Below are 12,055 nucleotides of genomic sequence, written 5' to 3'. Positions count from 1 at the left end.
ACAGGTAACTTTGCCATTTCTGAGCATGTTGACACATTGGATTGCGTAGGAGAGAGATTTTAAGAGAAGCGAACGGGGACATTTGCCACATTTCCTGAGGAGGCATTAGATTGTAAACCGAATTAAGCATTTGACAAGATTCAATAAAAAGAGGTTAGGCTTAAATGGAGTGGCCATTGTGTGAGTGGGCCAGTGTTAGAGCGGGAAGTTGTGGCTTTGGCTCATATAAGCTTCAGCAAGGAGAGCCGTAGGCCACAGGTGGACTTTATTTTTGTTATCTATTCTTTCTTTTTTATTGCATATTTAGAACAATGGGGATGCCAGACAGATAGTGGAATATACCTCTTGCGGGATGTGGGAAGGCAGGGAGATCTCCAGTGTCCCTGACAACTACACTCGCAGAAAGGGCAATCAGCTGCGGCTTCTAACACTGCATTAAGGAGTTGGGGAGCTAAAACTTGATGAACTCCAGATCACTTGGGAGGCTGAGGGGTTGATAGACAGGACATATAGGAAGGTAGTTACACCCAAGGTACAGAACATAGGTAACTGGGTGACCATCAGGAGGGAGAAAAGGAAAAGGGGGCCAGTTCAGAGTACCTCACCCACAGGTATACTGCTTTGGATACTGTTGTGAGGTGATGACCTAGAAGAGGAACTCTACAGTAGTCTGGTCTCTGGCACTGAGTCTGCCTCTGTAGCTCAGAAGGGAAGGAAGGATAAGAGGCAAGCTGTAGTGATAGGGGATTCATTGGTTAGGGGAACGGAAAGGAGGTTCTGTGGATGAGAACAAGATTTCCAGATGGTATGTTGCCTCCTGTGTGCCAGGGTTTGGGACATCTCTATCAGCTCCACTGCATTCTTAAGTGGGAGGGTGAGCAGCCAGAGGTTGTGGTCCACATCGGTACCAATGATATGGGTGAGAGGGGTGATGAGGTCCTGCAACATGAGTTCAGGGTACTAAGTTAAAGGACAGGACCCCCAGGGTTGTGATCTCAGAATTGCTACCCATGCCACGTGCTAGCAAGCTCAGAAATAGGAAGATCATACAGTTTAACAAGTGGCTGGATAGGAAAATGTCTGTTAAATCTGTTCATGAAAATGTCCTTAATCAATACATAGAAGTCCCAACTAGAGAGAGTGCAACATTAGATCTTCTACTAGGGAATGAGACAAGGTAGGTGACCGAAGTTTGTACAGGGAAACACTTTGCATCATAATGCCATTAATTTCGAGGTAATTATGGAAAAGGATAGGTCTGGTCCTCAGTTTGAGATTCTAATTTGGAGAAAGGCCAATTTGGATGATTTCAGAAAGAATCTAGCAAGTGTGGATTGGGACAGGTTGTTTTCTGGCAAAGGTGTACTTGGTAAATGGAAGGCTTTCAAAAGTGAAAATTTGAGTGTACAGAATTTCTATGTTTCTGTCAGAATGACAAACAAGGATATAAGTTTTATGTAAACTTGGTTTTTGAGAGATATTGAGGCCCTGATTAAGAAAAGGGAGGTTTATAACAGGTATAGGCAGGCAGGAAAAATAAGGTACACTTAAGAAGGAAATCAGCTGGGCTAAACACATGAGGTTGCTCTAACTGACAGGGTGAAGGGAAATTATAAGGGATTCTACAGATATATTAAGAGCAAAAGGATAGCAAGAGACAAAATTGATCCTCTGAAAGATCAGAGCAGTAATCTACAAATGAAGCCGAAAGAGATGAGGGAGGTCTTAAGTCAATATTTTGCATATGCATTTACTTAGGAGATGGACACAGAGTCTATAGACATGAAGCAAAGCAGCAGTGAGGTCATGGAATCCACACAGATTACAGAGGAGGAGGTGTTTGCTGTCTTGAAGCAAATTAAGGTAGACAAACCCCTAGCACCTGCAAGGAGGCAAATGCAGAAATTGCGGGGCTCTAACAGAGATATTTAAATCATCTTTCGTGACAGATGAGGTACCAGAGAATTGGAGGACAGACAATATTGTTCCATTGTTTAAGAAAGGCTTTAAAGAATAAACCAGGAAATTATAGGCCGGTGAGCCTGGCATCATATTTGTGGATAAGTTACTGGAAGGCATTCTAAGGAACCGGATACTTGGGACTGATTAGCAATGGCCAATTTGCCTTTGTGTGTGGTAGGTCACATGAAACCTATTTTGAGGAAGTTACCAGGAAAGCAAAGTAGTGTCTACATGGAGTTTAGCAAGGCCTTTGACAAGGTCTCACATAGGAGGTTGGACAAGAAAACTTAGTCGCTTGGCATTCAAGATGAGGTAGCAGATTGGGCTCGACACAAGCTTAGTGGCAGAAGCCAGAGAGTGGTAGTAGATGATTACCCCTCTGACTGGAGGTTTGAGACTAGTGGAGTACCTCAGGGATCAGTGATGGGTCCATTGTTGTTTGTCATCTTTATCAATGATCTGGATGATATTGTGGTAAACTGGATCAGCAAATTTGCGGATGGCACCAAGCTTAGGGGTGCAGTGGACACTGGACAGCAAGGAAGACTAGCAAATGTTGCAGCAGGATCTGGACCAGCTGGGAAAATGGGCTGAAAACTGGCAGATGGAATTTAATGCAGACAAGTGTGAGGTGTTGCACTTTGGGGGGACCAAACACAGTAGGTCTTATACAGTGAGTGGTAGGGCATTGAGGAGTGTGGTAGAACAGAGGGATCTGGGAATGCAGATCCATAATTCCTTGAAAGTGGAATCACAGGTAGATAGGGCTGTAAAGAAAGATTTTGGCACATTGGCCTTCATATTGAATACAGGAGTTGAGATGTTATGTTGAAATTGTTTCAGATGTTGATGAGGCCTAATTTGAAGTATGGTGTGCAGTTTTTGTAACTTACCTACAGGAAAGATGTAAATAAGATCGAAAGAGTGAAGAGAAAATTTACAAGGACGTTACCAGCACTTGAGGACCTAAATTACGGGGAAACATTGAATAGATTAGGACCTTATTCCCTAGAATTGAGGGGAGACTTGATAGAGGTATACAAAATTATGAGGGATATAAATAAGCTAAATGCAAGCAGGCTTTTTCCACTGAAGTTGATGAGACTACAACGAGATAAGGGTGAAAGGTGAAATGTCTAAAGGGAATATGAGGGAGAATTTCTTCATTCAGAGGGTGTTGAGAGTGTTATATGAACTGCTAGAGCAAATGGTGGATGCAGGTTTGATTTCAATATTTAGGGGAAATTTGGAGAGGTACATGGATGATATTGGTTTGGAGGACTATGGTCCATGTGCAGGTCAATGGGACTAGGCAGACTGATGCTTCAGCATGAACCAAATAGGCCAAAGGGCCTGCTTCTGTGCCCTAGTGTTCCATGACTCTATGAACCGATGTCCCACTTTTGCCCTGGTACAGATTGCAGATCCAAAGAAGATATGATTGAAATAACCAGCGCAAATGTATAAGACACATTTATCCGGCAAACCACCACAGAATACAAACCAATAAACTACATCTTGCCTTGGCAGAACATTGCTGTTGCATTGTTTGGGTGGCATGGGAAATGGAAGCAAACCTTGGTCAAGCTGAATTTCTTTACTATGTTGAATTCTCCTCCTCTGTTCAGACATGACATAGGAAGTGTTTGTGAAATGACATTGGTCATGATCTCCCTTATCAATGAAAATTAAATGAATCTGAATTTACATGAACGTAACTCTGGTTGTTAATTCCCAAGGGCAGCAGGTTGATATACCTGAGGCATTGAAGGTAGCAGAACATGTATATTAAATTGGGGTATTGTTATCTGCTCCTCATGAAAAATTCCCTTGCATGCAGTAAAAGGCCTTAGCATATTACTAGCTGATAACTGAAGGGTATCATTTTGTGAATGCAACTTCAACCAGTAACTGATTGGGCATCAAGATTCCACAGCCAAAATCAAAAAGGTTATAAACATATTTACAAATTATTTATACTTTAAGTTTAGTTACTGTGTTTATTAAATTGTATCTATTGAAATAAAATGTAACACTGGAACTGAATCTTATGCCTTGAATGTATGATAACACATATTTAGTTTATGATTATAATTAGACACATACATATGATGCTTACACTGATAATTAATTTAATTAACTTAATTAAGCACCAAAGCAACTTCAATAGCTTGGCTCTTGACCTAGTCAGAAAATCCTGAGAAGAACAGCATGAAATAATAGGGAATTTACTTTGCACACTGACTTCATAATCAATGGTCCTACAAGCCTTAATATTAACTACAGCATTTTAGCAGTACAGATTGCACTTGTGAAGTAAGCCTTTGACAACAAGAACAACAAGAATCCATTTACAATTCTGAAACTTCCATTTATCATCATTTTGACTACATCCACGACGGAACACAAAGCACAGCCCCCTGTAGTAATTAAAGTCCAGTTGTATTCACTAGAAGAAACTGTGGCATTCAGTGAAGAGAAACTGCAAACTACACTTTAATTATTTCAGAATCTTGGCTTTATGATGTCATGTTTATAGCATAATAGAATTGTTAAGATTTTTATTACTTGTTATAAGCATTTAATACACTAATATTATTTTGCAATAGCACCCCAAGGGCCCTCAACAGTCAGAGGAACAGACAGGAGATTTTGTGTGAACTGGACACCTGGATGGCATGTTGCCTTCCAGGTGCCAGGGTCAGGAACATCTCGGATTGTGTCCACAGCATTTGGAGAGGGAGGGCGAGCAGCCAGATGTCTCGGTACATAGTGACATAAGAAGGAAAAGCAAAGAGGTCCTGAAGAGAGAATTTAGAGACCTAGGCAAAAAGCTGAGAAGCAGGACCTACAAGGTAGTAATTTCTGGATTGCTACCTGTGCCGCACACCAGTGAGGGTAGAAACAGGATGATTTGGCAGATAAATGCATGGCTGAGAAGTTGGTGCAGGGGGTAGGGCTTCACGTTCTAGGATCATTGGGATCTCTTCTTGGGGTCGCACCTGAGTCTGAGGGGAACCAATATTCTTGCAGGAAGGTTTGTTGGAGCTGTTGGGGAGGATTTAAACTAATTTGGCAAGGGGATGAGAACTGGGATGAAGGGATTCAGGATAGGATAGGTGGTTAAAAACAATGATAGCGTGCAGTCAGACTGACAGAAAAGCAGGCAAATGATAAGACAAATTTGCAGCCAATAGGATGAGTATCAGTGCATTAGGGATGCAGAATCAAAAAGAGTAGCAAATACAGTATTCAAAATGTTAGATCTCAATGCATCACTGTGGCTATCACTGAATTGTGGATGAAGGATGGTTGCAGTTGGGAGTTGAATGTCCAAGGTTAGATATTGTAGCAGAGGGATAGAAAGCCAGGCAGAGGGATAGAAAGGCAGGCAGAGGGTGTGCTTGGCTTTGCTGGTAAAGAATTGCATCAAATCCTTAGAAAGATGTGACACAGGATCAGAAGACGTAGAATCTTTATGGGTTGAGTTAAGAAACTGCAAGGGTAAAAGAACCTTGATGGCAGTTATATATAGGACTCCAAACAGAAGCTGGGATGTGGACTACAGATTACAATGAGAAGTAGAAAAGTTGTGTCAAAAGGGCAATGTTATAATAGTCATTGGAGATTTTAACAGGCAGGTAGATTGGGAAAATCAGGTTGGTAATGGATACCAAGAAAGTGAATTTGTTGAATGTCTACAAAATAGCTTTTTAGAGTAGTTTGTCATCAAGCCTACTAGGGGATCAGCTATACTGGATTGGGTGAGATGTAACGAACCAGAGGCGATTAGGGAGCTTAAGGTAAAAGAACTCTTAGGAGACAGTGATCATAATATGATTGAGTTCAATTTGAAATTTGATAATGAGAAAGCAAAATCTGATGTAGCAGCATTGCAGTAGAATAAAGGAAATTACAGTGGTATGAGAGAAGAGTTAGCCAAAGTAAATTGAAAGGAGATGCTGGAAGGGATGATAGCAGAGCAGCAATGGCTTGATTTTCTTGGGAAAATGAGGAAGGTGCAGGACATCTGTATTCCAAAAGTGAAGAAATACTCTAATGGCAAATTAGTACAACTGTGGCTGACAAGGGAAGTCAAAGCTAATGTAAAAGCAAAAGAGAGGGCATACAACAGAGCAAAAGTTTAGCAGGAAGATAGAGGATTGGAAGCTTTTAAAAACCTACAGAGAGAAAGCAAGAAGAATATTTAGGAGGGAAAGATAAAATATGAAAGCAAGAATTGTACAAGGCATTGGTAAGGCCAAATTTGGAATATTGTGTACAGTTCTGGTCACCGAATTATAGGAAAGATATCAATAAATTAGAGAGAGTGCAGAGACAATTTACTAGGATGTTACCTGGGTTTCAGCACTTAAGTTACAGAGAAAGGTTGAACAAGTTAGGTCTCTATTCATTGGAGCGTAGAAGGTTGAGGGGGGATTTGACCGAGGTATTTAAAATTTTGAGAGGGATAGATAGAGTTGACGTGAATAGGCTGTTTCCATTGAGAGTAGGGGAGATTCAAACGAGAGGACATGATTTGAGAGTTAGGGGGCAGAAGTTTAAGGGAAACACGAGGGGGTATTTCTTTACTCAGAGAGTGATAGCTGTGTGGAATGAACTTCCTGTAGAAGTAGTAGAGGCCAGATCAGTTGTGTCATTTAAGGTAAAATTGGATAGGTATATGGACAGGAAAGGAGTGGAGGGTTATGGGCTGAGTGTGGGTAGGTGGGACTAGGTGAGATTAAGAGTTCGGCACGGACTAGGAGGGCCAAGATGGCCTGTTTTCGTGCTGTGATTGTTATATGGTTATATGGTTAAGATAGCAAACAATATCAAGGTGGATAGAAAAAGCTTTTTCAAATATATAAGAAATAAAAGAGAGATGATAGTGGATATAGGACCACTGCAAAATGAGGCTGGAGGAATAATAACAGGGGACAATGAAATGGCAGATGAACTAAATAAGTATTTTGCATCTGTCTTCACTGTGGAAGACACTAGCAGTGTGCAGGTGTTGAAGGGTGTGAGGGAAGAGAAGTGAGTGCAGTTACTATTACAATGGAGAAGGTGCTCAAAAAGCTGAAAGACTTAAAGGTACATTAGTCACCTGGACAGATGAACAGCACCCTAGGGTTCTGAAAGAGGTAGCAGTAGAGATTGTGGGGGCATTAGTAATGATCTTTCAAGAATCATTGGACTCTGACATGGTTCCAGAGGACTGGAAAATTGCAAATGTCACTCCACTCTTTAAGAAAGGAGGAAGCCAACAGAAAGTAAATTATAGACCAGTTAGCCTGACCTCAGTGGTTGGAAAGATATTGGAGTCAATTGTTGAGGATGAAGTTATGGAGTACTTGGTAACACAGGACAAAATAGAACAAAGTCAACATGGTTTCCTTAAGGGAAAATCTTGCCCGGCAAAACTGTTGGAATTCTTTGAGGACGTTACGAGTAGGATAGATAAGGGGATGCAGTCAATGTTGTATATTTGGACTTTCAAAGGCCTTTGACAAGGTGCCACACATGAGGCTGCTTACCAAGTTAAGAGTCCATGGTATTATGGAAAGCTACTAGCATGGTTAGAGCATTGGCTGATTGGTAGGAGGCAGTGAGTGGGAATAAAAGAATCCTTTTCTGGTTGGCTGCCAATGACTAGTGGTATTCCACAGGGTCTGTGTTTTGACCACTTTTTTGTGATGTATGTCAATGATTTAGATGACTGAATAGATGGTATTGTTGCCAAGGTTGCAGATGATACAAAGCTTGGTGGAGGGGCAGGTAATGTTGAGGAAACAGGTAAGATGCAGAAGGACTTAGACAGATTAGGAGAATGGGCGAGAAAGTGACAAATGAAATATAATATTGGAAAATGCATGGTCAAGCACTTTGGTTAAAGAAATAAATGTAACCAGGTGACTGCTGAATATAATTTTTTATTGTTAAGGTACACATGTATTCACCTTGGTAATGCTAAAATAGCTGGCTGTGCCTTTAAGAGAAAATGGTGTCACTTTGCACGGGTGGAGTAGAACAAAGAGTTGCCATTTTCTAGAAAGGATGATGTTTGAATGCTTTTCCCAGGTTTGGTGAGGAAAGACTTTCGCGAGTAAATTGATCAACGCTGGAATAGTGTGATTGTGAAATTCCTTAATTGGCCTACTAGTGTGAGCGAGGAGAACTCATTTCAAGGTCTAGTCTATATGTGGAAGTTAAGCATATGTGTGCTAAATGTGATTATATCTTTTAGTTAAGATGAGATGCATTTACTCATATTTTTGATGTTATGTACAAGGTACAGGGTTGATGGGATTCTAAAATTGTACTTTTTTAGAATTGCCACTACTGTATAGTTTTGTATATTTTGTTTTAGTTATTTTCATACTGCATACATAACAAGGATGTGGTCTGAAGTTAAACTGAGATTGTAATAGTGGGAACAGTTTTTAAAATTTTATTTTGTTGTTTATATTTTGATACTCTCTTTCTGCATAAAACATCTAAAACAGATAAAGAAATTTAAGACCCAAAAAGGTATTTGTTGTCCTGCATGTGTATTATAACCCAAGCCACATATTTTCCCAATGGGAAAAATATCCAAAAATCTTAGATGCAAAGGGACTTAGGAATCCTTGTGCAGAATACCCTAAAGGTTAACTTGCATGTTGATTTGGTGGTGAGGAAGGCAAATTCAATGTTAGCATTCATTTCAAGAGGTCTAGAATACAAGAGATGTGATGTTGAGGCTTTATAAGGCACTTATGAGGCCTCACCTTGAGCATTGTGAACAGTTTTGGTTTTCTTATCTAAGAAAAGATGTACTGGCATTGGAGAGGGTTCAGAGCAGATTCAAAAGGATGATTCCGGGAATGAAAGGGTTATCATGCGAGAAACATTTGATGGCTCTGGGCCTGTACTCACTGGAATTCAGAAGGATGGGGGGGGGGGATCATTGAAAATTTTCAAATGTTGAAAGCCTTAGATGGAGTAGATATGAAAAGGATGTTTCCCATGGTGGGAGAGTCTAGAACAAGAGGGCACAGCCTCAGGATGGAGGGGCATCCATTTAAAACGGATATGCGGTGAAATTTCTTTAGCCAGAGGGTGGGGATTTGTTACCACAGGCAGCTGTGGAAGCCAAGTCGTTGGGTGTATTTAAGGCATATTTAGGTTCTTGATTGGCCACGGCATCAAAAGTTACGGGGAGAGGGTCAGGGGGCTGGGGCTGAGGAGGGAAAGAATGATCAAACATGATTGAATGGCGGAGCAGACTTGGTGGACAAAATGGCCTAATTCTGCTGCTATGTCTTATGGTCTAAGCAGTGGAGCATTTCCATCAGTATAATTCCCATGGTCTTTCCTCGTAGCTCCTGAAAATTATTTTTCCCTCAGGTGCCCATTTAATTCCTTTCTGAAATCCCTGTTTAACTGAGGGGGTGAGAAATACAGGAAATTTCACGTTCCAACCAAGCTTCACTCATATTCTCCCTGTGTATTTTGCCATTATTTTGAATCTAGGCCATCTTAGTTCTCAAACCATTCAACAGCTGTCCTCTATTTGCTCTATCTAAACACAATGATTTTACAAGTACCTATTGAATCTGTTCTCAATTTTTTGTTCTAAGGAGAGCACTACAATCTTCTGTAGTCTAACCAATCCCTCATGCTTGAAACAGCTCTAGTGAAAATTTCTGCACCCTCTTTACAACCTTCACTAGGTGACTAGAACAGAACCTGAAATTCAAGCTATGGTCAGTCTAATCTAAAGGTTTCATGTGAATTTGGTCTAAACAGCTTACTCGAAGGGTCTCAGCCCGAAACGTCAGCTGTTTTCATTTCCATAGATGCTGCCTGACCTGCTGAGTTCCTCCAGCATTTTGTATTTCTTACTTTTAGAGAACCTTCAGAGGCAACACCTTTGCTTAGTTTGGAGTCACATACTGACTAGGTAAGGCTAGCAGATTTCCTTCCCCAAAGATGATTTTTATAACAGTCCAGTACTCTCATCATCACTGTTCCTTTTCTAACTTTTTAACAAATTGAATAGATATTTTCTATCTATTATTGTGAAAACTTGTTCACAGCAATCTGTTTTGTGCTACAACTAAAAATCAATGCATGGGTAAATTTTTAGCCATTTATCTTTACCTTTACACAAATGAGTATTACATAATAAAATATTGTAAAACCATTGAGTTAAATTCTATTAAAGTGAACATTTGGGAGTTCATTCCTTACCAAATGGGTTTCCAGGTAAAGTTTCAGGCTGTTTGTATCAGCTTTTGGAGGTGTCCAGTTTTCTGTTGTTTCCATTGCTTCGAACAACCAACAAATCAATTCATCAAGTTTATTTACAAAGCCCTGGGAGAAGAAGTGAAGATGTTAAGAGGCAGTAACTGCTATTAAAATAAATTAAGTGTTATTGTCTTTGCAGACAGCAGTAATTACAAGGATGCTGACAGAATAGGAATTTACTTATTTGTGATGTCAGCAACTGAACCTTTCCTGTCCTGGTTGGCTTTCTTTGATTAAAGGTCTTTGCTCAAGTGCTTATATATGCAATCAATTTTGATGGAGCCATTTGTAAAATTATAACATTCTGCAAAAAATAGGAAAGAGTGCAAGCCGCATTGATAACTGAATAAGTTATTAAAGTCACTGAAAATGTAGCACACTGGTAATATTATTAAATTACAGTAAGTGGTCGGAGTGTGCTGAATGTTCATCCGGTTGAGTATCTTCTTTCCATGTTGGTCTTGCCCTTTAAGTAGTTCTCTAAGTTCAAAGTTCAAAGTAAATTTTTCATCAAAATGCATATATGTTACCATACACTACCCAGAGGTTAATTTCCTTGCAGGCATTCATAGTTGAATTAAGAAATACAATAGAATCAATGAAAAACTACACACAAGCAAAGACTGACAAACAAACAATGTGCAAAAGAAGACAAGTTGTGCAAATAAAATAAAATAAACAAATAAATAAATAAGAAGAACATGAGTTGTAGACTCCTTGAAAGTAAGTCCAGGGGTTGTAGAATAATTTCAGAGATGAGGTGAGTGAAGTTATCCATGCTGGTTCAGGAGCCTGGTGGCTGAATTTTGAACCAATATGTATTAATGCTGTTTCCTCCTTTAAAATTCAGGTTACATCTGAGTTCATTATAGTCTGACCAGCTAGGTGCAAGTGTCTCTCAAATGTTGGTTGATTCCATTTAATTGTTCTTAAAGTAGAAATCTCTGCTTGAGGGTATCCCTGACCATAATCATGTAATTTATGCTGACAATCCAATGAATAAGAAAGTACATATTGTCAGAAATATGATTGAATAGCCTGGAGGTACCAATTTAGTGAACAATTTGAACTTTTGAATAAAATGTACCATTTCTAAATCAATGAACAATTCAAATTGGGAGGGATGGTAAACACTGAGGGAGACAACAACTGTCTTTGGTCATCTGTGTATTTGTAATCCCATATCACTTATCCTCTGTGCCAAAGATTTTGTAGTATCTACCTCATTTTCCTTACCATGAATCTAATACTTCATACTTATTTAACTATGTTGAAAATCATTTGGTTATTACAGGTTCCTTTGCTTAATGCCTTCTTTCAATGTTTTTCACCCTTAGTTTTATTATTCCTCCTAATCATAACTTAGAAATGATTAACTCTATCCAACAATCTACACTGTTAATGTGAAATCTTAAGAAAGATGAATGATGCATTTCACATCATTCTTCAACGGATAAAATTAGCCTGTGATCAGAATCAGGCATAAGTAGAATCAATCTGCACTAGCTTAGATCTATATATATCTGCACTCACTGGCCACTTTATCAGGCACCTCCTGCACCTAATAAAGTGGCCACTCTGTGTATGTTTGTGGTCTTCTGCTGCTGTAGCCCATCCACTTCAAGGTACAACATGAAATGCTTTCACAGATGGTCTTCTACACACCACTGTTGAAACATGGTTATTTGAGTTACTGTCGACTTCCTGTCAGCTTGAACCAGAATGGCCATTCTTCTCTGCCTTCTCTCATTAACAAGGCATTTTCACCCACACAGCTGCCACTCACTGTATGTTTTTT

The 12,055-nt window shown here is 39.7% G+C and overlaps 1 protein-coding gene across 1 annotated transcript in view; it reads right to left on the bottom strand.

Annotated features, from left to right (window-relative positions):
• Positions 1-12,055, bottom strand: part of akap6 (A kinase (PRKA) anchor protein 6) — a 341,777-nt gene that overhangs the window by 225,827 nt on the left and 103,895 nt on the right. The window contains exon 4 of the mRNA XM_059987823.1: positions 10,201-10,323. Coding sequence (XP_059843806.1) covers positions 10,201-10,323 — 123 coding nt within the window. The remainder of the gene's footprint in view (positions 1-10,200; positions 10,324-12,055) is intronic.

The sequence above is a fragment of the Hypanus sabinus genome, chromosome 2 (genome assembly GCF_030144855.1).
Source record: "Hypanus sabinus isolate sHypSab1 chromosome 2, sHypSab1.hap1, whole genome shotgun sequence".
Classification (NCBI taxonomy): domain Eukaryota; kingdom Metazoa; phylum Chordata; class Chondrichthyes; order Myliobatiformes; family Dasyatidae; genus Hypanus; species Hypanus sabinus.
Note: the sequence above shows the minus strand (reverse complement) of the source record. Positions and strands in the feature narration are given on the sequence as shown.